This window comes from Erythrolamprus reginae, chromosome 3 (assembly GCF_031021105.1).
Source record: "Erythrolamprus reginae isolate rEryReg1 chromosome 3, rEryReg1.hap1, whole genome shotgun sequence".
Taxonomy (NCBI): Eukaryota; Metazoa; Chordata; class Lepidosauria; order Squamata; family Dipsadidae; genus Erythrolamprus; species Erythrolamprus reginae.
The window spans coordinates 256,597,292-256,622,455 of NC_091952.1; the positions used below are offsets into that span (position 1 = coordinate 256,597,292).

The 25,164-nt window shown below is 43.8% G+C and overlaps 2 protein-coding genes across 6 annotated transcripts in view; both read left to right on the top strand.

Moving 5' to 3' along the window:
* The window catches only part of EEF1D (eukaryotic translation elongation factor 1 delta), a 63,743-nt gene extending 54,240 nt beyond the window's left edge, over positions 1-9,503 (top strand). For all 5 annotated transcript variants that reach the window (XM_070748389.1, XM_070748391.1, XM_070748394.1 and 2 more), the window contains 3 exons: positions 39-314; positions 5,142-5,336; positions 9,416-9,503. In XM_070748389.1, the coding sequence (XP_070604490.1) occupies positions 39-314; positions 5,142-5,336; positions 9,416-9,454 (510 nt within the window). In that variant the 3' untranslated portion in view covers positions 9,455-9,503. The remainder of the gene's footprint in view (positions 1-38; positions 315-5,141; positions 5,337-9,415) is intronic.
* A 2,639-nt stretch (positions 9,504-12,142) lies between these two features.
* The window catches only part of NAPRT (nicotinate phosphoribosyltransferase), a 42,483-nt gene continuing 29,461 nt past the window's right edge, over positions 12,143-25,164 (top strand). Inside the window, exon 1 of the mRNA XM_070748395.1 lies at positions 12,143-12,413. Coding sequence (XP_070604496.1) covers positions 12,203-12,413 — 211 coding nt within the window. The 5' untranslated portion in view covers positions 12,143-12,202. The remainder of the gene's footprint in view (positions 12,414-25,164) is intronic.

Consider the following 25,164-nt stretch of genomic DNA (forward strand, 5'->3'; position numbering starts at 1 on the left):
CCAGGGGTGGGGCTCACCTTCTTGTTTTCTCCCCAAAGCACGTCACCCCCATGAAGAAAGTTGAGCCCCTGGCCGTGCCGTCCAAGAAGGTGGTGCTCCCTCCGGCGACCATCAGAGAAGCATCCTTGGCTGGTGCCACCGCTGCCACCGCCTCTGACGAAGACGATGACATCGACCTGTTTGGCAGCGATGAAGAAGAGGAAGACCAAGAAGCCGCCCGCCTTCGGGAAGAGCGGCTGAAGCAGTACGCCGCGAAGAAGTCGAAGAAGCCAGGCCTGATTGCCAAGTCCTCCATCCTCCTGGATGTCAAGCCGGTAAGAGGGAGGCCTGGTTGGGGTGTGTTGGTTTATCTCGGTATAGCTAGGCTATGAAACCTTCGACATCACTGAGCAAAGAATTTTAACAGAGCGTGGATGTGTGATAAAGCCAAGACACAGACTTAGTTAAATAAGTATTATTTACAGTATTAGTTACAATATGAAAAAAGTAACTCCAAATAGACTTATGGTAAGAATTCCTAGTTTATTGCACTAAGTAGGAGGGCTATGTAGAATATTAATTAATTAGCCAATACTTTTTCTATTAGTTTTTTTAATTGTTATATTTAGTATATTTCTCATTAACATTTCATCCTGATTAGGCAAATATTCTGAGCTACCTTCCTCAACCTGATGCTTTCCCATAGTGTGATTAGAAGAGTTGTGGACTATGGAAAGCTATTCTTACAGGATAATTAAACCTGCATTTCTTGGTTTTAATAATGGGGGTTTTAGTGTTTTTTAAATTATTAGATTTGTTCTTACATTGTCTTTGTTATTGTTGTGAGCCGCCCCGAGTCTATGGAGAGGGGCGGCATACAAATCTAATAAATAATAATAATAATAATATAAACAAAATATAAACAATCAAGAATAAGCACGAAGCAAATACAGGGTTAGAAGCACTGAGCAATTACAAGATTAGAAGCACAAAGCAAAATACAATATAGATAATAAGTATGAAGCTAATACAAGAAGATAAGCTCGAAGCGTAAACACAAGTCCCCCTCTCTCAGGCAAAGTGAAAAGGAAAAATGACTGATAAGCTTTTATAGCTTCAATGAGGAAGTGACGAAACAGCCTTGAATATTAACTCTTCAAGTACAAGTTAACTCTTTAAGTACAAGTTTGGTACAAGTGTACAATATGCAGTTTACAATGGCAATCCCTAACAACCATGTACCTGTACTAACAGGGTGTAGGCCTGGTTGCCCTTCCGACGTGCCCAGCCTACGCTTCAACCCCTTCCGTGTTCCTCCTTGAGCCCGTAAAAGCCATATTAATTAATTAATTAATTAATTAATTCATTCATTCATTCATTCATTCATTCATTCATTCATTCATTTATTAAATTTATATGCTGCCCCTCTCCGCAGACTAGGGGCAGCTCACAGCAGCAACAGAAAACAATATATAATACAAATTCAATAATTAGAAAGCTAAAAACCCATAATTAAAAAAAAACATGCACACAACATACCATACATAAACAGTATAGGCCTGGGGAAGATATTTCAGTTCCCCCATGCCTGACGGCAGAGGTGGGTTTTAAGGAGTTTGCGGAAGGCCAGGAGGGTGGGGGCAGTTCTAATCAGGGGGGAGCTGGTTCCAGAGGGTCGGGGCCGCCACAGATAAGGCTCTTCCCTGGGACCCGCCAAACGACATTGTTTAGTCAACGGGACCCGGAGAAGGCCAACTCTGTGGGACCTAACCGGTCGCTGGGATTCGTGCGGCAGAAGGCGGTCCCGGAGATATTCTGGTCCGATGCCATGAAGGGCTTTATAGGTCAAGACCAACACTTTGAATTGTGACCGGAAATTGATCGGCAACCAATGCAGACTGCGGAGTGTTGGTGTAACATGGGCCATATGGATAACATATGGACCCTGGACCAATCCCAATAAACAAAATTTCATTTTTCCAGGTTTTTCATCTGCCTCTTCCGCCCTTAAAGCAAAGGGGGTCAAACTTAAGGCATGGAGAGGGTCCGCAACTTGGGCATCCTCCTCGATCCACAGCTGAGCCTAGAAGACCCATCTCGCGGCTGTGGCGAAGGGTGGCGTTCGCATGGGTACGCCTAGTGCGCCAGTCGCGGCCCTATTTGGACAGGGAGTCCTTTCTCACAGTCACTCATGCCCTTGTCACCTCCAGGTTAGATTACTGCAGTGCTCTCTACATGTTCGGAAACTTCAGATCATGCAGAATGCAGCTGCGAGAGCAATCATGGGCTTTCCCAAATATGCCCATGTTACACCAACACTCCGCAGTCTGCATTGGTTGCCGATCAGTTTCCCGTCACAATTCAAAGTGTTGGGCTTGACCTATAAAGCCCTTCATGGCACCGGACCAGACTATCTCAGGGACCGCCTTCTGCTGCACGAATCCCAGCGACCAGTTAGGTCCCACAGAGTTGGCCTTCTCTGGGTCCTGTTGATGAAACAATGTCGTCTGGCGGGAGCCAGGGGAAGAGCCTTCTCTGTGGCGGCCCCCGACCCTCTGGAACCAGGTCCCCCCAGTAATTAGAATTGCCCCCACCCTCCTCGCCTTTCGTAAGCTCCTTAAAACCCACCTCTGCCGTCAGGCATGGGGGAACTGAGATACTCTTTCCCCCTAGGCCTTTACAATTTTATGCATGGTATGTTTGTATGTATGTTTGGTTTTATAATAAGGTTTTTTTTAGTTGTTTAGTATTGGATTGTTACATGCTGTTTTTTATCACTGTTGTTAGCCGCCCCGAGTCTGCGGAGAGGGGAGGCATACAAATCCAATAAATGAATGAATGAATGAATGAGTGAGTGAATGAATAAATAAAATAAATTAATTTAATTTAATTTAATAAATAAATAAATGGGGCTGCCTTTGAAGAGTGTTCGGAGAGTGCAAATTGTGCAAAATGCAGCCACGTGAGCTATAGTGTGGCTCCCACTATCTGCTCACATCTCAGTATCACCCCATGAGCTACAATGGTTGCCAATTGGTCTCCAGGCACAATTCAAAATGGTGGTTATTACCTCCATGGCTTAGGACCAGGCTACCTTCGGGACCGTCTCCTGCCTCATCTACCCCAGCAGCCAGTTAGGACCTACAGAGTCGGCCTTCTCCAGGTCCCGTCGGCCTGGCAATGTCATCTGGCGGGGCCTAGGGGAAGAGCCTTCTCTGTGGCGGCCCCGGCCCTCTGGAACGAACTCCCTCCAGAGATATGTACCATGCCATCTCTCTCCTGGTCTTTTGTAAAGCTCTGAAGACCCACCTCTGCCGGTGGGCATGGGTGCCGTGAGTGACGAGATTGTCTCCGGCCGATGTTGTGAATGATTGAATTGAATGAATGGGAATGACTGTGCATGAGGTTTTTAATTTTTTTTACATTAATGTATATTTGTTTTAAAAAAATAATTTAATTTGTCACATATATTGTCTGCATTTACAATGTTGCACACTGCCCTGAGTCACTTTGAGTCTAATAAACAAACAAACAAACAAATAAGGCCCACGGGCTGGATCTGGCTTGCAGGGTGCTTAAATCTGGCCCACAGGGGGAGCCTGGAAACATCAACGACTTGCTTGGCCTCTGCCGGCCAATACGGGCTGCAGGCAAAAACCACACAGCTCGTTTTCAGCCTCCACAGCCTCCTGCAGCACTTTGCCGGCCCTAAACAAGCCATGCGGACACCCTCGAGGCCTCTATGCGGTCCGTTTTGGGCGGCACAGTGCTGCAGGAGGCATGCATCCGGCCTGCTCCCTTGTTCCCCCCCTCTCCCCCCCCCAGTCAGCCCATGAAGGAAAACTACAATGCTGATCCAGGCCTTGACGTAATGCATGGGATAGAAAAGGTGGATAGAGAAAAATTATTTTATCACACAATCCTAGGACGAGGGGCCCCTCCCTAAAGCTCACAGGTAAGAAAGCGAAGACAAATCAAGGGAAATATTTCTCCACCCAGAGGGTCCTTGGTTGATGGGATTCCCTTCCAGAAGAGGTTGTGACAGCTGTCAGCCTGGAGAGCTTCAAGGCAGGATGAGACAGATTCATGGATGCCAAGTGTATCAAGGGTGGTTATTGAAACGGATGTCCAAGTGCCGCCTCTATGTTGGTTGAGGCAGGCAGGGTTCCCTTGGGTCCCATTTGTTGGGGGTCCAGGGAAAGGGAGGGTCTTGTCTTCTCTTTCTGCTCAAGATCCCCATGGACAATTGGTGGGCCACTGTGGGACACAGAAGGCTGGACTCGAGGGGCTTTGGCCCCATTCAGCAGGGCTCTTCTTAGGTTCTCCAGAACCTGTCAGAAGCTAAGGGACACTTAAGTCCACTCCACTCACCACTTGAAATCCATTCACTGTAATCTGCTATCAATTTGCCTTGAATAAATCCGATTCTGCTATGGCTGCATGGAATAAATACATTCACAGTGGTTCTGATCCCCATCCTATCACTTGATTTCTTGTGCCCGTAAGAGAGGACTATTAATTTCATGCAATTATTAAATTGTCCCTTGGAGAAGCATGGTTTCCTCAATTTCTGCAGGTTGGTTTTCAGCTCCTTTACAGGAAACCCTTTTATTTCTCCCTGCAAAAGCTACCAGATTATCTCCGGGACCGCCTTCTGCTGCACGAATCCCAGCGACCAGTGTGGGTCTTCTCCGGGTCCCGTCAACTAAACAATGTTGCTTGGCGGGACCCAGGGGAAGAGCCTTCTCTGTGGCGGCCCCGGCCCTCTGGAACCAACTCCCCCCAGAGATTAGAATTGCCCCCATCCTCCTTGCCTTTCGTAAGCTGCTTAAAACTCACCTCTGCCGCCAGGCATGGGGGAACTGAGATACTCTTTCCCCCCTAGGCCTTTAAAATTTTATGCATGGTATGTCTCTATGTATGTTTGGTTTTTATATTAATGGGTTTTTAACTGTTTTTAGTATTGGATTATTATTGTATGCTGTTTTATTATTGCTGTTAGCCACCCCGAGTCTCCGGAGAGGGGCGGCATACACATCCAATAAATGCAAATAAATACAAATACCTTGATTTTTAACCCCCCCCCCCCCCCTTTTGCTAGCTGTGAGTTTTAGGTCCAGCTTTCTCACTCTTCCTCCCCCCGCCCCTTCCTTGTTTTCCAGTGGGACGATGAAACAGACATGGGCCAAATGGAGGAGTGTGTCCGGTCCGTTCAGATGGATGGCCTCGTCTGGGGGGCTTCCAAACTGGTGCCGGTGGGCTACGGCATCAAGAAACTCCAGATCCAATGCGTGGTGGAGGATGACAAAGTCGGGACAGATATCCTGGAAGAAGAGATTACCAAATTTGAAGATTATGTAAGTTTTGTCAGACGTGTAGTATTCCCGTTGGATAGCCCCCCCCCCCCCCCCCCCGAAGTTCTGCCAACTCTAGTAAAAAGCCTTGAGTTGTAAATGAAGTTATAAATCTTGGAATATCTGACGTGAAGGGCTCATCCTAAAGGCTCCCTTGCAGAAAGCACAGATTCTCTCAAATTACCTCTGATAATCTCCAGAGTAGCGGTCAGTAATCTCCCCACCTCCCCCACAGGATGAGTGGCCAAGTTGCCACTATCACAGATCTGGGCATTTTACAATTCCCAGGGTAAATTCCTGGTGTGTTATGCCAGAAATTCATGCTTAGAATTCACACAACTCACTAAAAACTCAGGTTAATTGTCATGGTTCCAGGTAGAATCCGAACTAAATCAGAGTCCAAGTCAAAGTATTCCTCAAAATTCCAATTTATTGCTGGAGCCATCCTGGCACCTACACTGGGAAAACCGAATCTGAGTTTCCCACATCCCTTGTCCCCCACCCACAAACTTGTCACGCTGCCCACTCAGATTGTGCCAATGTGGCAAGTCCTCCTTCTGCTTCCGCCCAGGTGGGTGGGCATAGGATGGCCTTGAACCCCTTGAAAGAATGCTTTGTGGCTGCATTTGCTCCCTCATAAATCAACCCTCTCAAGTTTCCAGAAACATCAAGTCTTCTATAGATAGTGTGGCAAGCCGTTCTGCTACAGCTTGACACCATAATAATAATAATAATAATAATAATAATAATAATAATAATAATAATAATAATAATAATATTTGTATGCCACCCCTCTCCGAAGATTCGGGGCGGCTCACAACAACAATAACAATACAATATAATACAAATCTAATATTAGAAATAAAAAGTTAAAACACATTATTACTAAAAACAGTCAATGCTACACAATCACACCACACTCAAATGCTACAAGTCAGAAGGGGGGGGGGGATTATTATGATAAGGCCTTTAACACCCGACGTCCAAATCAGACCAGGGTTTGTCTTAGCACAGTTGACGAACTCCCAAGTCCCAACGAGGGCCCATCATAGTTGACCTCTTTGCTGAGTTTTGCCCCAAATAATCCCGTTCCCCCCTGGTGCCCTCAGGGTTGAAGTCTCACGGTTGCGCCTCATAGGTTTTCAGCAGCTTTAAACCACAGTTAATGTTTAATTTAGGGATGGTGGTATTTCAGGAATGGTAAATAGAAGCAGAAGTTGTTCTTACGCTGCTTATCCTGCTAAGCAAAGATGAGGGTAGTGGAATCACAGAGTTGGAAGGGTCTTTGAGTTCAACACCCTGCAAAGGCAGGAGACCCTATAACTTTTGCAGACAAATTATTGTCTAAACCATAGAATCGAAGAAATTGAAGGCATGGCTAGTTTAATGAAAAAAAGGACCAGAGGAGACATGATAGCAACCTTATTTATTTATTTATTGGATTTGTATGCCGCCCCTCTCCATGGACTCGGGGCAGCTAACAACAGTGACAAAAAACAGAATGTAAAAAATCCAATACTACAACAGATAAAAACCCTTGTTATAAAAACCAATCATACATACAAACATACCATACATAAATTGTAGAAGCCTAGGGGGAAAGATTATCTTAATTCCCCCATAGAAACATAGAAACATAGAAGTCTGACGGCAGAAAAAGACCTCCTGGTCCATCTAGTCTGCCCTTATACTATTTCTGTATTTTATCTTAGGATGGATATAAGATAAAATACAGAAAATAGTATAAGGGCAGACTAGATGGACCAGGAGGTCTTTTTCTGCCGTCAGTCTTCTATGTTTCTATGTTTCTATGGGGGAATTAAGATAATCTTTCCCCCTAGGCTTCTACAATTTATGTATGGTATGACGGCAGAGGGGGGTTTTGAGGAGCTTACGAAAAGCAAGGGGGGTGGGGGCTATTCTAATCTCTGGGGGGGAGTTGGGTCCAGAGTGCCGGGGCCACCACAGAGAAGGCTCTTCCACTGGATCTCGCCAAATGACATTGTTTAGTTGATGGGACCCGGAGAAGGCCCACTCTGTGGGACCTAACTGGTCGCTGGGATTTGTGCGGCAGAAGGCGGTCCCTGAGATAATCTGGCCCAGTGTCATGAATGGCTAGCTCATATTTAAGTGGACAACCACTTAAATATGAGCCAGCCGTGTGCAGCAGCTGCCAAAAAAGATCACATGAAGTGTTAATACCACTTTATAAGGCCTTGGTAAGACCACACTTGGAATACTGCATCCAGTTCTGGTCACCACGATGGAAAAAGGATGTTGAGACTCTAGAAAGAGTGCGGAGAATAGCAACCAATAGGATTAGGAGGATAAAACATACGAAGAATGGTTGCAGGAACTGGACATGGCTAGTTCAATAAAAAGAAGGACCAGGGGAGACATGATAGCAGCCTTCCAAGATCTCAGGGGTTGCCACAAAGAAGAGGGAGTCAAGCTATTCTCCAAAGCACCTGAGGGTAGAACAAGAAGCAATGGGTGGAAACTAAACAAGGAGAGAAGCAACTTAGAACTAAGAAGATGTTTACTGACAGAACAATTAACCAGTGGAACAGCTTGCCACCAGCTTGCTTCATCACTGGGAGTTTTTAAGAAGAGACTGGACAACCATTTATCTGAAATGTTATATAAGGTCTCCTGCATGAGCAGGGGGTTGGACTAGAAGACCTCCAGGGTCCCTTCCAGCTCTATTCTAACTGAATACGAGAAAGAAAAGTCTCAAATGGACACTTTCTGCTCTGTTTAACCATGGGTGTCCTGGCCAAAGTTCCTTTTAGGCATCCATGACCCGAATCCCTTCGACAGAAACCTCTGCACACCCGAATGAAATTCCAAAGGCAGGGCCTGGGATGCGTGGGTTATTAAACGATAAAGAAGACTCAGAATACATTGTTCCCTCGATTTCCGCGGGGGATGCGTTCTGAGACCGCCCACAAAAGTCGAATTTCCGCGAAGTAGAGATGCGGAAGTAAATACACTATTTTTGGCTATGAACAGTATCACAAGCCTTCCCTTAACACTGTAAACCCCTAAATTACAATTTCCCATTCCCTTACAAACCATTTAGATTATTACTCACCATGTTTATTTATTAAAGTTTATTAAAAAAATTTTTAATTAAAGTCGGATGAAAGTTTGGCAATGGCATATGATGTCATCGGGCGAGAAAAACCGTGGTATAGGGGAAAAACCCACAAAGTATTTTTTAATTAATATTTCTGAAAAACCGTGGTATAGACTTTTCGCGAAGTTTGAACCCGTGAAAATCGAGGGAACACTGTACTATAAAATCTGGAGCATATTTTATGAATGGAATAGAAGTAAAAACTAAATAGAACTAAGGGAAAAAAACAAATTAGCGGGTAATAATAAATCAACTATAGAAGTAAGAACATTAAGTTTTGACTAAAACTGTACTAAAATGATACTCAGTCAGAGACATTATTTGTGTTAACTGGCCAAGCTAAAGAATGATAGTATCAAGGCAGAAAAAAGCAAAACAGAAAAATATATAAGATATATAACCACATTAATTAATGTGTTGATATGAACAGCCATAAGAGCACCCCAAAGGGTACAGTGTATAAATGTATTTGTCTATATTTGGATGTTTTCCTTTTTTTACTGTTTGTAACTGTTTTTCTTTTCTTTTTGTATGTATAGGTTATTTGTGTAATATGTAGGGTTTTTTGTGTTGTTTTTAATGTATATAAATGAATAAGAATTATTATTTAAAAAAATATTTTTTTAAATTTTGTGTTTGGCTTAGTTTATATATGATGGTATATTATGTAAGGTTAAACGAGTTTCTTCTTTTCGCTTAAAGTAATAAGTTGAGTTAAAGTATTAATAACGTATTCTTTTTTCTGTATGGAAATTTGACTTCTAGAAAAAGTGGGGAGGTTGCAACCCCAACTTTGTGTTAAGTGTATGTTTGTCAGTTTTGTCCTTTTTATGAAAAATCAATAAAGTTTTATCCAAGAAAAAAGAAATCACGGAGCCCGGTCCGAGGATGTGCGGGTTTCCCCACGCAAAGCTTCTCACGCCTTCCTTTTTTTGTCTTCCAGGTGCAGAGTGTTGACATAGCTGCTTTCAACAAGATCTAACGGCAAACCCTTTCCCCTTTCTAAAGCTAATAAATGGTTAAAAGATGGAGAGCAATGCCTGGGACTTCTCTTTCCCTGCGGGTTTACGGAGTGTGAAATGGTGGCGCTTCGGCTGCCTCGCGAAGCCAGATTGACGGCGCCTGGATTGCAAATGCTCACGTCCAGAGCTCACTCATTTCACAAGGCGGGTTTGAAATCGGTCCGAATGCACCCAAGCATTGTGCACAATTATGGAAGAGATGACCCACCCTTGTCCCCAGGAAAGGATTTCAGAGAGAAATTAAACAGGGAGCCCTCGATTTATGACCACAATTGATCCCTCCAAAGTTGCTAAATAAGACAGTTGTTAAGGGAGTTGTGCCCCCTTGTATTTATTTATTTATTTTATTTATTTATTGGATTTGTATGCTGCCCCTCTCCGAAGACTTGGGGCGGCTAACAGCAATAATAAGACAGCATATACTGTAATAATAATCCAATACTAAAAACAATTAAAAACCCATTATAATAAAAACCAAACAGACATACAGACATACCATGCATAAAATTGTAACAGCCTGGGGGAAAGAGTATCTCAGTTCCCCCATGCCTGGCGGCAGAGGTGGGTTTTTAGGAGCTTATGAAAGGCAAGGAGGGTGGGGGCAATTCTAATCTCGGGGGGGAGTTGGTTCCAGAGGGCCGGGGCCGCCACAGAGAAGGCTCTTCCCCTGGGTCCCACCAAGTGGCATAGTTTAGTTGATGGGACCCGGAGAAGGCCCACTCTGTGGGACCTAACTGGTCGCTGGGATTCGTGCAGCAGAAGGCGGTCACTGAGATATTCTGGTCCGGTGCCATGAAGGGCTTTATAGGTCATAACCAACACTTTGAATTGTGACCGGAAACTGATCGGCAACCAATGCAGACTGCGGAGTGTTGGTGTGACATGGGCATATTTGGGAAAGCCTATAATCTTTTCATGCTGTAGTTAAGTGATTATTGCCTCCAGCAATCATGGGCCCTCCATCACTCAATGTTTTCAAGAAGAGTCTGTCACTTATCTGGAAATTTTTAAGCAGATGTTGGATAACCATCTGTCTGAAGTAGTGTCGGGTTTCCTGCCTAAGCAGGGGGTTGGACTAGAAGACCTCCAAGGTCCCTTCCAGCTTTATTCCGTTCCGTTCCATTCTAGTCCATAGTGCTACTATCATTGAGCGGGAGAGAAAAGAACCTTTTCCGGACGAAGGAAATCTAACATAGCTTTTAACTGGGGTGATTGCACAACGCAGACTTGTGACTGCCAAGTCAGATTCCACCCTGGTGCATTAGCTGTTTTGGAAAGCAAATAAAAATTTAAAAAAGTGTTATGTTCTACCACCGAGCCCCTCAGGAATCAGACCAATGAGTGTAGATAATAAAAATGTACAAGGAATATATATATTTACAAGGAAAGTCTTTCGAATTAAGTCAAAGAAATAATAATAATTTATTAGATTTGTATGCAGACCCTCTCCGAAGACTCGGAGCAGCTAGAGAGAGAAGCACAAATATACTGCCCCCCAAAATGAGGGGAACCCTCAAATAACACATTGAACACTTTGTTCTGCACAAAGTTGGATGTGCACAACAGCCTGTGAAATTGATTGTCAATCAGTGTTGCTTCCTAAGTGGACAGTTGGATTTCACTTTTCATTATCCTTACCCTCTCCTACTCTTCATCCCTTTCTTTATTATTCCCAGTCATTCCCAGTCCCTATCCCACTCCATTCCACTCCAGTCTTCATTCCTTTCTTCCATTAGTGGTCAAAGCAATGGAAACTGCAGTTTAACGTTTCCAAATGTAAAATAATGCACTTGGGGAAAAGGAATCCTCAATCTGAGTATTGTATCGGCAGTTTTGTGTTAGCAAATACTTCAGAAGAAAAGGATTTAGGGGTAGTGATTTCTGACAGTCTCCAAATGGGTGAGCAGTGTGGTCAGGCGGTAGGGATAGCAAGTAGGATGCTTGGCTGCATAGCTAGAGGTATAACAAGCAGGAAGAGGGAGATTGTGATCCCGCTATATAGAGTGCTGGTGAGACCACATTTGGAATTATACTGTGTTCAGTTCTGGAGACCACCAAAAAAAGATATTGATAAAATTGAACAGGTCCAAAGACAGGCAACAAAAATGGGGGAAGGTCTTAAGCATAAAACGTATCAGGAAAGACTTCATGGACTCCATCTGTAGAGTCTGGAGGACAGAAGGAAAAGGGGGGACAGGATCAAAACATTTAAATATGTTAAAGGGTTAAATAAGGTCCAGGAGGGAAGTGTTTTTAACAGGAAAGTGAACACAAGAACAAGGGGGCACAATCGGAGGTCAGTTGGGGAAAAGATCAGAAGCAAGGTGAGAAAATATGATTTGACTGAAAGTAGATGCTTGGAACAAACTTCCAGTTGGTCAATCCACAGTCACTGAATGTAAACATGCCTGGGAGAAACATAGATCCATCCTAAGATAAAATACAGGAAATAGTATAAGGGCAGACTAGATGGACCAGGAGGTCTTTTTTTGCCGTCAATCTTCTAGGTTTCTATTATTTCCCTCCCTCTGGCATAGAGGGGCCCGCGGGCGCCGGGCTGCCGCTGCGTGGGGAGAGAGACCCTCCAGCGCCCCCACCTGTGGAGGGGCGTGGCGTGGTGGGAGGCGGGGCTCCCCATGGATGAGGAGGAGTGGGCGTGGTTTCCCCCCTCAGCCCGGCTTCCCGCGCGTGTCCGGAGCAGGCGGGCGATGGCTGAGGGCGGCCGGGGTTCGCTGGCGCTGCTGAGCGACCTCTACCAGTTCACCATGGCCTACGGGTACTGGCGGGCCGGGAGACACCGCCAGCCGGCCGCCTTCGAGCTCTTCTTCCGGCGCTGCCCGTTCCAGGGCGCCTTCGCCCTCTCCGCCGGCCTGGCCGATTGCCTGGCCTTCCTGCGCGCCTTCCGCTTCAACCGGGCAGGTCAGAGGCGGCGGGGCCGGGGTGTGTGTGTGGAGGTCCGCGGGCGCCCGGTTGCAAAAGCGAGCTGGGTTGGGGGGGGAAGGTTGGGAGGCTGGGAAGTTTCCCCAAAGGGTCTGGCATCCACCCACGTGGGGCCAGTGGTGGCATTGGTGGAGGGAAGGGGGTCTCCCTCCTTCCTACCTTTTTTTCTTTCCTTCCTATCTTCCTTCTTTCCTTCCTTTTTCTTCCTTTCCTTCTTTCTTTCCTCTCTACCTTACTTCCTTTCCTTTCTACCTTTCCTTTTTTCTTTCCTCCCTTTCTTTCCTTCCTACTCTTCCTTCCTTTCCTTCTTTCTTTCCTCCGTACATTCCCTTCCTTTCCTTTCTTTCCTTTTTTCTTTCCTTCCTTCCTTTCCTTTTTTCTTTCCTTCCTTTCTTTCCTACTTTACTTCCTCCCTCCCCCCTCTCTCCTTCCTTCCTTCCTTTCTCGGAAGACTCAGCCAGCTTACAACATACAAAAGACAATAAAAAAGTCCTAAATCCAAAATTTTAAATTAAACGAACTAATCTAAAACCCCAATTCCTTAAAGACCAATCGCTCTCATTCAAACAGACATATATTCCATTCATCATCTGGGGCTGATGTCTAATGGCCAAAGCCCCTCGAGTCCAGCATTCTATGTCCCACAGTGGCCCACCAATTGTCCATGGGGATCTTGAGCAGAAAGAGAAGGCAAACCCCCCCTTTCCCTTGACCCCCAACAAATGGGACCCAAGGGAACCCTGCCTGCCTCAACCAACATAGAGGCAGCACTTGGACATCCATTTCAATAACCACCCTTGATACACTTGGCATCCCTGAATCTGTCTAATCCTGCCTTGAAGCTCTCCAGGCTGACAGCTGTCACGACCTCTTCTGGAAGGGAATTCCATAAGCCAAGGACCCTCTGGGTGAAGAAATATTTCCCTTGATTTGTCCTCACTTTCTTACTTATGAGCTGCCCCCTCTTCCTAGTATTGTGTGACAGAGAAAAGAATTTTTCTCTATCCACCTTTTCTATCCCCTGCATGATTTTATACACTTCGATCAAGTCCCCCCTTCAACGCCGTCTTTCAAGGCTGAAGAGACCCGGGCGTTGCAACCTGGTCTCATAAGGGAGGGGCTCCATTTCCTTGATCGTCCTTGTTGCCCCTTTTTTGCCCCTTTGTGGCTGCATCCGCTCCCTCTTGAAAATCCCCCCTCCCAAATTCCCATCCACACCAGGCCTCCTATCGATAGTGTGGCAAGCCGTTAATTTGTCACTAACTTCTGCTTGACGGCCAACTTTTGGGAGGAGAGACGCTGGTGGGAATTGAACCTGTCTTTGGGTGTGGCAAGCTCTAGCCAGCTGCCCATCCAGATGTTGGGAGGGGTTGCAAAGAGGAGGACAGCCAGGCTGTTTGCAAAGAAAGCTGATGTGAATTTCTTTTTTATTGCCTTTCCCATAAAATCCCACATGTAATTATTCGTGCAATTTAGCACCGATGTTGTGCGACATTGGTGCTAAAACGCGCATGGCCAAACCTCAGAAGTTGGCTTGGGGCCCACACCAAGAGGCTGCAAGCCTCAGTTTCCCCTTCTCTGCTTTGCTGTGCATGCTCGGCTCTGACAGGGTGTGTGAATCTGAGTTTGGAGTGCAGCCAAAGGGTGTGTGCATGCATATTGGTTAATGGGGCATGCAGCCGACGGCCATGCATGATGCTGCCTTGCAACATTTTTGAGGAACCCTTTGAACCCAGCGTGTAGTTGGTGCCAAAAAAAATATGTGCACATTTACCTCCTTAACTGCTGGTGGACCATTTTCTCTTATCCAGCCTTCGTTCGGGTGCTCCTGAACATTTATTTATAACAAGAATAATAATCTGAATATAGTTCCAATTGAGTAATAAGATGATGAAGGTGATAATAATAATAATAATAATTTATTAGATTTGTATGCCGCCCCTCTCCGAAGACTCGGGGCGGCTCACAACAGTAATAAAAACAGTATAAACAATGGAACAAATCTAATAATAAAAATTATATAAAAAACCCCCAACTGTTAAAAACCATACAAGACATACATACCAAACATAAAATATAAGAAAGCCTGGGGGAGATGTCTTAGTTAGATGCTGTTTTTGTTGGTAATGAGGATTTTGTCTTAACAGAATAAATATTTCAATCTTTGTATCAAGAAATAAAAGAACCAAGAAAGCCGCAAATACCTCCTCTAGCTGGTCCCAGGATGGGGTGGGAATGCAGATTTTATAATAATAATAATAATAATAACAACAACAACAGAGTTGGAAGGGACCTTGGAGGTCTTCTAGTCCAACCCCTGCTTAGGCAGGAAACCCTACACTAATTCAGACAGATGGTTATCCAACATCTGCTTAAAAACTTCCAGTGTTGGGGCATTCACAACTTCTGGAGACAAGTAGTCCCACGGATTAATTGTTCTAACTAGGAAATTTCTCCTTAGTTCTAAGTTGCTTCTCCCCTTTGTTTAGTTTCCACCCATTGCTTCTTGTTCTACCCTCTGGTGCTTTGGAGAATAAGTTGACTGTTCTCATTGATATTTTTTTTTATCATTGATTTATTCCTGAGAGCAGTCCTCAAATTACAATAGTTTAATTAGACACTGTTCAAAGTGACAACAGTGGGGAAAAATAGGCTCCGTTTTTCAACTTAGGACAATTGCAATTGCGTAACCCAAAATCTACTTAATGACCTTAACGAGTCTTGCTAACGGAACTGCACGGCTTCGGTGAACATCTGTGGGCAGGTTATGTCGTAAAACGGGACAAAGCTCATTTAACAGTGATCTCGCTTTGCAAAAAGCGAGATACCACAAAGAAATTGTGGTCATATGAACCACGATGAGGACTAGCTGTATGAACTAGGAGTTTGACGATGTTGGATAGAAACATCCCTCAGAATGGTTTTCTATCTACACCATTGCGGGTTTTGATTAGAAGTTGCCCTATTAGTGTAAGCTCAGCTGGCCTCCTGCCACCACCACTGCCTACATCCTCACCTTAGGACTTACCTGGGAGAACTTGTTTTACCTAGTAATTAAAGGGCCAGAAGCAACTGAATGAAAAGATAACTTGCTTTCATCTTGTTCAAGTACTAAAAATTAAGATAACCTTTGTACAGCCTTCGGTTGGTTTTATTTTAAGCACTTAGCATTTTAGGTTTATGTAGAATAGAATAGAATAGAATAGAATAGAATAGGATTATTTTATTGGCCAAGCGTGATTGGACACATAAGGAATTTGTCTTTGGTGCAGATCTGTCAGTGTATATAAAAGAAAAAGATTTATTTATTTAATTTATTTATTTATTGGATTTGTATGCCGCCCCTCTCCATAGACTCCGGGCGGCTAACAACAGTGATAAAAAACAGCATGTAACAATCCAATACTAAAACAACTAAAAAAAACTCCCTTATTATAAAACCAAACATACATACAAACATACCATGCGTAAATTGTAAAGGCCTAGGGGGAAAGAATATCTCAGTTTCCCCATGCCTGATGGCAGAGGTGGGTTTTAAGAAGCTTACGAAAGGCAAGGAGGGTGGGGGCTATTCTAATCTCTGGGGGGAGTTGGTTCCAGAGGGCCGGGGCAGCCACAGAGAAGGCTCTTCCCCTGGGCCCCACCAAGCGGCATTGTTTAGTTGACAGGACCCGGAGAAGGCCCACTCTGTGGGACCTAACTGGTCACTGGGATTCGTGTAGCAGAAGGCGGTCCCGGAGATAATCTGGTCCGGTGCCATGAAGGGCTTTATAGGTCATAACCAACAAGTTACATTTGTCAAGAATCATGAGGTACAACACTTAATGATTATAGGGGTCAAATAAGCAATGAAGAAACAATATTAATAAAAATCTTAAGGATAAAAGCAACAAGTTACAGTCATAAGTGGGAGAACATGGATGATAGAAATGATGAGGAAAAAAGTAGTAACAGTGGTGCAGATTTAGTAAAAAGTCTGACAGTGTTGAGGGAATTATTTGTTTAGCAGAGTGATGGCGTTGAGGAAAAAACTGTTCTTGTGTCTAGTTGTCTTGGTGTGCAGGGCTCTGTAGCGACGATTTGAGGGTCTGGGTTGAAACAGTTTGTGTCCAGGATGTGAGGGGTCAGTCAATATTTCCACCGCCCTCTTTTTGACTCGTGCAGTCTACAGGTCCTCAGTGGAAGGCAGGTTGGCAGCCATTGTCTTTTCTGCAGTTCAGTTTATCCTCTGAAGTCTGTATCAATCTTATTGGGTTGGGTATAGTTCTTCCTAGTTCTTTTCCAGCCCTGTCTAAGCAGTTTACAGAATCAGCCTCTTGCCTCCAACAATCTGGGTCCTCATTTGACCCACCAGGGAAGGATGGAAGGAAGGCTGAGTCAACCTTGAGCTGGTGATGAGATTTGAACCGCTGAACTACAGCTGGCAGTTAGCTAAAGTGGCCTGCAGTGCTGCACTCTAACCACTGCGCCACCCTGTCTCTTTTTGAGCGTCTGCCCCAGAGAAGAGGGGGTCAACCTGTTCTCCAAAGCACCTGAAGGCAGGACAGGAAAAATTGGACGGAAAGTAAGGGGAGAAGCAACCTAGAGCTAAGGAGGAATTTCCTAACGGCGACGACAATTAACCAGTGGAACTGCTTGCCACCAGAAGATCTGGATGCTCCCATCACTGGAGGCTTGTTACGAAGAGGCTGGATTTCTTTCATAAATATTATTCAGGGGGTGGACAAAAAATGGAAACACCTTGAAAATTCAGATTAGGAATGCAATTTGTGAAGCTCCCTCCGAACAGTTTTTGTGGACACTGGGTTCTGTATGTGTCTATTGAGCTCTGCAGTGATTTTAGGAGCTGCAGTCTTGCGATCCACTCTAACCATTCGCTTTAGAGTCCGACGGTCTCTCTCAGACAACTTCGACTTTCGACCACACCTGTGCTTGGCTGAGGACGTTTTCCCTTCTCTTTCAAAAGCTGTCATTACTTTTGAGACACGACCTCTGGAAACGCCAAACATCCGGGCACTTTCTGTGACATGAGCGCCTGCCATTCGAGCACCAACAATTGGGCCTCTTTGAAAGTCTGAGAGTTCTGCCATTTCTAGAAGGTTGTAACCAATTACCTTAAATTTCTGTTTTAAAAAAAGGTAGCTTAAGAAAACATATCAAATAACAGAATTTAAAAAAAACATTAAAATATGTCAAGTTTTGATTGATTTGAACATATTCAAACATGATGCCAAAAGTGTTTCCATTTGTCCACCCCCTGTAGATTCTGCTGCAAGAGCAGGGATTGGACTACATGACTCCAAGATCCAACTCTGCTACTGTGATTGTACAATCAAAAGGTCTAGTGTGGGCGAGGAGCAAACTAGAATTAAGGAGAAACTTCCTAATGGTGAAGACAATTAACCAGTGGAACAGCTGGCCACCAGAAGTTCTGGGTGCCTCAACACTGGAGGTTTTTAAAGAAGAGATTGGACAGTCATTTGTCTGAAATGGTATAGGGCCGTGATGGCAAACCTATGGCACCTGTGCCACAGGTGGCACCCGAAGCCACATTGGAGGGCACATGAAACTTTGCCATGTTTCAGCTCCAGCGCACATGCGCATGCTGGTGAACTGATTTTTGGCCTTGGGGAATGCCGTTTTGTCCTCCGGATGCTTCAGGGAAACTTCCCTGAAGTGCAGAAGGCAAAGGAATCCTCCATTGGACAAACCGGAAGTTTGCTGTTGTGCTGTTTTTGGCACTCTGGAGGGTTCAGGGAAGCTTCCCAAAGCCCCGGAGTGCAAAAAACAGCATAAGTGGTGTTCTGCCTGACTGGGCTCAGGCAATGCGTAACAGTCCAAGGAAAAGAAATCAAACACACACGTGCTCTGCTAATCAGCAAACTTGTATTAAATAAACAAAAAAGGGTTACTCAAAACAGTCCTTAGTGTCCGGAAACAATGAGAGTGCAAGGCTTACTTCAGCCGCATACAAAAACACAGGAAAAAACAAACAAGGACAACCTGGAATGAGCAAAGACATTTCAGGAGTCCTTTTGAATCTTTGGAGCAAACAGCAAGTCCCAGATTTTTCACCTCCCACTTGTCTGAAAAAGCTGGGTTGAAAACTCTAATGGCACGGAACAGAAACTTCAGAGCAGGAACCACAAAATAACACAGTTTGCCTTGGGCCTCTGTTCCCTTTTATCCCTTTATCCCTATTAAGGGAACCACACCCAGCCCTCAGTATAAGAACCACATCCAGCCCAGGTGCTCCTATAATGATTTGTAATACTCCTTAAAGCGATCCCTCCTTTGCATAGCTCTTCGGCTACGCAGATCAATATATTGATCTGCAGAAGAACCCAGGGATGAAAGACTGTCTGAGGGACTGCATGCCAAATCCCCTGGGCTGTCTGCTGAATCCTGTGTCCCAGTGGCCTCGTCCTCCTGGCTGTCTGCCATGTCTTCCTGGCTGTCAGCCAGGCTTTCGCATTCACTTTGTGCCGCGTCTCTCCCATCTGTGGGAACAACGGCTGGCCCAGGCCCAAACACAAGTGGCAAACCGGAAATGCGTTTTCTGAACTTCCGGTTGGCCTTTGTGCTGGTTTTTTTGCATTCTGGAAGGTTCAGGGAAGCTTCCTGGAGTTCCAGATTGCAAAAAACAGCACAATGGGCAAATGGGAAGTGCATTTTCCGAACTTCCAGTTTACCTGTTGTGCTATTTTTTGCACTCCGGAGCTTCAGGAAGCTTCCCTGACTGAATCCTCCGGAGTGCAAAAAAAGTGCATTTTCCAAACTTCTTGTTTGTCTGGGCATTTTTTTCCACCTACCAGGCTTCAGAAAGGCCTGTGCGCATGCGCGGGAGGCGGGGGGGGGGTTGCGCTTGGATGGGGGAAAGGGAAGAATTGTGGGTACATGCACGCATGCTAGCACACACACACCTTTTGACGCGTGAATCTAAAAAGGTTCGCTATCACTGATATAGAGTTTCCTGCTTGATAAAAGGATGAAGAAATCCAAAATGACAAAACTTAAAACTCTTAACTCAAGTTTAAAAACTTAAAACTTTCATCTATATTGATAGTAAAGATCTTAAAAGCTGTAGAGTAATCGGGTCAACAGATAAGTTGACACTATTTACGTCATTTGCTAAATTTACAGATGAATTTATCTCTTCTTTCTCTCTTTCTTTCTTTCTTTCTTCCTTTTTTATTTTTAATTCTTCCTCTTCTCTTTTCCTCTCCATTTTCTCTCTTTCTCTTTCTATTTAGCTTTTCTTCCTTATTTTCTTCCCTTATGTAAGCGTGTATTTTGTTTTAGATAGATAGATAGAATTTTTATTGGCCAAGTGTGATTGGACACACAAGGAATTTGTCTTGGTGCAGATGCTCTCAGCGTACATAAAATAAAATATACATTTGTCAAGAATCATGTGGTACAACACTTAATGATTGTCATGGGGGTCAAATAAGCAATGAAGAAGCAATATTAATAAAAATCTTAGGATTAAGGAACAAGTTACAGTCATACAGTCAACATGGGAGGAAATGGGTAATGGGTATGTTTTATTACTGCATACTCTAAATTCATATACATTTGTACTAATATTCACATAGTCCTTTTGCTTTATGTATCCCCTCCCCTATTTATCTTCAATAAAGATTATATTTTCTTTTTAAAAACTTTTTTTTTATATATAAAAAGACTTTCCTGCTTGAGTAGTGGGCTGGACTAGAAGACCTCCGGTGTTTTTGGCTTCCAAAGGGCCTTTGGAGGGATGGGGGAGGCCATTTTTACCCTCCCGCAGCTCCAGGGAAGCCTTTGGAGCCTGGGGAGGGTGAAACACAAGTCTACTGGGCCCACCAGAAGTTGGGAGACAGTCTGTTTCCAGCCTCTGGGGGCATGGGGGAATCTGTATTCGCCCTCCCCAGGCATTGAATTATGGGTGTGGGCACTCGTGCATGTGCGATAGCCATCCCTGTGCAGGGGGTTGGACTAGAAGACCTCAAAGGTCCCTTCCAATCCTATTATTCTAGGTTTACCATGGTACTGAATAAAGGATCATACCAGAAGGATTTTTTTTTTTGAAGGAATAATGTTCACCAGAACAGGACATTGGCTTCAGTTCCTAAAATTCCTGTAATCCACCCTGTGTAATTTTTTTTTTAAATGGGCCTGTTCGCATTTCTGCACACTCAAATTTTAGGATCCTCCCACCAGCTTGTTTCTCCGTGTTTTTTCATCTCTACAGATTTTTATTACTATTATTATTACCATTACTATTACTATTAATTATTATTATTATTATTATTATTATTATTATTATTATTATTATTATTATTATTGAGCCGGGGTGGCGCAGCAGGTAGACTGCTGTACTGCAGGTGACTTGTAGATCTGTAGGTCAGCAGTTCAAATCTCATCACCGGCTCAAGGTTGACTCAGCCTTCCATCCTTCCGAGGTGGGTAAAATGAGGACCCGGATTGTGGGGGCAATAGGCTGATTCTCTGTTTAAAAAAGTGCTATTGCTAACATGTTGTAAGCCGCCCTGAGTCTAAGGAGAAGGGCGGCATAAAAATCGAATAAATAAATAAATAAATATTTTATTATCATTATTATAATAATAATTAGTAGTAGTAGTAGTAATTAAATTTATATGCTGCCCCTTTCTGAAGACTTGGGGCAGCTTGCAACATTATAAAAACAGTATACATCGAGATATGATTAATTAAAATTAAGATTAGTCCTCTGACTTCATTCTCCAATGTTTGCATGGATGCTTTGTTGATCTGTTATGAAATTTTTTGCACCGCCTGTCTCTTATCCAACGGCTCCCTCACAACATGAATAGACTTGGCAGCCAGCATGGAACATTTTCTGCAGATTCTAAGCAGCTTCCCTGTCCACCCAATTCTATAGCTGTTTTTGTTTTTGTTTTTAAAGCCTGCTCGTTTTTATTCGTTTCAACTCGCTCTCTTTTTTCATTCAGGTTTTTATTGAGGCTCTAACTGGACAGCATCCGGTTCTTGGTACTCAGCCTCAAGACGCTGAATTTAATTCTTGCAAGCTTTTTTGCTAGTTGCAGATGTGGAGTTTCTATGTGGGCTTGGTGGAGATTGAAGGCTGGGTGGAATTGGAAGGAGTCAGTCTCTGGCTTTGGACAGAAATCTCCCTTGCAGATGGTTGCTGACCTCTGGGCAAATTGTGTGTGGGGTGTTTTTTTTAAGCCTTATACAATAAATTAGAAATTTCCCCCCAGAAATTAGAATTGCCCCCACCCTCCTTGCCTTTCGTAAACTACTTAAAACCCACCTCTGCCGCCAGGCATGGGGGAATTGAGACCCTCTTCCCCCTAGGCCTTTACAATTTTATGCAGGGTATGTCTGTGTGTATGTTTGGTTTTTATAATAATGGGTTTTAATCGTTTTTAGTACTGTATTGGATTATTATTGTATACTGTCTTATTATTGCTGTTAGCAGCCCCGAGTCTCCGGAGAGGGGCGGCATACAAATCTAATAAACAAATAAATAAATAAATGATAAATAATAATGACAGAGTTGGAAAGGACCTTGGAGGTCTTCTAGTCCAACACCCTGCTTAGGCAGGAAACCCTACACTAATTCAGACAAATGGTTATCCAACATCTTCTTAAAAACTTCCAGTGTTGGAGCATTCACAAATTCTGGAGGCAACTGATTAAATGTTCTGACTGTCAGGAAATGTCTCCTTAGTTCTAAAAATTGATGGCAGAAAAAGAGTTGCTTCTCTCCTTGTTTAGTTTCCACCAGTTGCTTCTTGTTCTGCCCTCAGGTAGTTTGGAGAATAGCTTGACTCCTTCTTCTTTGTGGAAACCCCTGAGATATTTGGAAGACTGCTAACCTGTCTCCCCTGGTCTTTCTTTTCATTAAACTAGCTATGCCCAGTTCCTGCAACCATTCTTCCTATATTTTAGCCTCCAGTCCCCTAATCCTCTTTGTTGCTCTTCTCTGCACTCTTTCTAGAGTCCCAATATGTTTTTTGCATGGTGGCGACCAAAACTGAATGCAGTGTTCCATGTGTGGCCTTACCAAGGCCTTATAAAGTGGTATTAACCCTTCACGTGATCTTGATTCTCTCCCTCTGTTAATGCAGCCTAGAACTGTGTTGGCTTTTTTGGCAGCTGCTGCACACGGCTGGCTCCTGTTTCAATGGTTGTACACTAGGACTCCAAGATCTCTCTCACAGGTGCTACTGTTGAGCAATGTATCACATATACTGTACCTGTGCATTCTGTTTTTCTTGGTTCTAAAAGTAGAACCTGACTTTTTTCACCATTGAATTTCATTTTGTTGGATGGCGCCCATTGTTCTTACTGGATTGCAAGCTCTTTCATTGTTACTCTCTGCGAAGAATGTTTTCCAAGCCCTAAGTCTTTGCAGGTTTTTTTTCCATTGCTCTAACTTGTTCTGAATAAGTTTCTTTCCAGCCCTAACCATGTGCTCTTACCGGCTTGCAAGCTCTTTCAGTGTTACTCTCTGCGAAAAATGTTTTCCAAGCTGTAAGTCTTTGCAGGGTTTTTTCCATTGCTCTAACTTGCTCCGAATAAGTTTCTTTCCAGCCCTAACTAGGTGCTAACCATGTTCCCAGATCTCACTGGCTTGCAAGCTCTTTCATTGTTACTCTCTGCGAAGAATGTTTTCCAAGCCCTGTCTTTGTAGGGTTTTTTGTTTTCATTCCTTTCTTGCTCCAAATGTTTCTTTCCAGTCTAAACCAGGTGTTATCAATGTTCCCAGCTTTTACCGGCTTGCAAGCTCTTTCAGTGTTACTCTCTGCGAGGAATGTTTTCCAAGCCCTAAGACTTTGCAGGGTTTTTTCCCCATTGCTCTACTTGCTCAGACTGTTTCTTTCCAGGTTCTAATGATTTTCCCAGCTCTTACTGGCTTGCAAGCTCTTTCATTGTTACTCTCTCCAAATAAAGTTTTTTTTAAAAGCCCTAATCAGGGGATAAAAATAATGTGCTGGCTAAGGACGCTAGCCAGATAAATACCTGGTAAGCAGATTCTTTTCCTTATTTTCCTTCCCAAAAACTTCCCAGAAATTTGCAGGAAACCCACGGAAGAGTAGGCAGTTTCCATCAAGCAGCGCCAGAAAGCATGTGGGTAGGACTAATGCAGAACAAAACCATGTGAGATCGTAAGCAAGAGAGAAAGAGCCTCCAGGGAAACCCAAAAACAAAGCTGCATCTTATACTCTGATAAATACGGCACTTGCTTATTCAGCTTTTCTATTGTTCTAGCTAAGAGCAAAGGTTAAACCAGCAATGACAGGACTAAAGCCTAAGAAAATATTCATTTAAGCTTTCATTTACCCAGGGAAATTGAAACCCTTTTGTTTGTCTAAGGAAAAACAACTAATTAGATACTCTACTGTTTATTTTAGCCATGTACAAATCTGATAAATTATTATCATCCTCTGAAGGAATTATGTCTGCTAGTTCTATGTTACAAATTAATCACTCCCATTGTAACTAGGTTAAGTGAAGAATTAATCACGGGCCACAGGGTGAGTTGTCATCAGAATGCTGATGACCCTTAGCTATGCATCTCCACCCTGTGTCCACTTGGTGAAGCAATGGAAGTGATGTGTTAGCAAAAACTTCAGAAGACAAGGATTGAGGGGTGGTGATTTCTGACAGTCTCCAAATGGGTGAAGAGTGCAGTCAGGCGGTAGGGAAAGCAAGTAGGATGCTTTGCTGCATAGCTAGAGGTATAACAAGCAGGAAGAAGAAGATTGTGATCCTGCTGTATAGAGCGCTGGTGAGATCACATTTGGAATAATACTGTGTCCAGTTCTGGAGACCTCACCTACAAAAAGATATGGATCAAATTGAACGGGTCCAAAGATGGGCTACAAAAATGGTGGAAGGTCTTAAGCATAAAACTGATCAGGAAAGTATGGATCATTGACATCGCAATCCCAGGGGGCAGCAGAATTGAGGAGAAGCAGTTAGAGAAATTTGCAAAATACGTAGACATGAAAATCGAGCTGCAATGACTCTGGCATAAGCCGGTGAAAGTGGTCCCAGTGTTCCTTGGCACGCAAGGCGCAGGGTCAAAGGATTTCAGGGGACATTTGAAAACCATTGGAATTGAAAAAATCTCCACCTGTCAATTGCAAAAGGCTGCTTTACTGGGACCAGCAAACATAATTTGCCGCTACATCACACAGTCAGTGCTTGGGAAGTGCCCGACGGGTGATGAAATATGAAATCATAGAAACATAGAAGACTGACGGCAGAAAAAGACCTCATGGTCCATCTAGTCTGCCCTTATACTATTTCCTGTATTTTATCTTAGGATGGATATATGTTTATCCCATATCTCTAGCTATGCAGCCAAGCATCCTACTTGCTTTTCCTAACCCTAACCCAACCACACTGCTCACCCATTTTGAGACTGTCGGAAATCACTACCCCTAAATCCTTTTCTTTTGAAGTATTTGCTAACACAGAACTGCCAATACAATACTCAGATTGAGGATTCTTTTTCCCCAAGTGCATTATTTTACATTTGGAAACATTAAACTGCAGTTTCCATTGCTTTGACCATTTATCTAGTAAAGCTAAATCATTTACCATATTACAGACGCCTGCAGGAATATCAACTCTATTGCACACTTTAGAGTCATCGGCAAATAGGCAAACCTTCCCTACCAAACCTTCCCCTATGTCACTCACAAACATATTAAAAAGAATAGGACCCAGAACA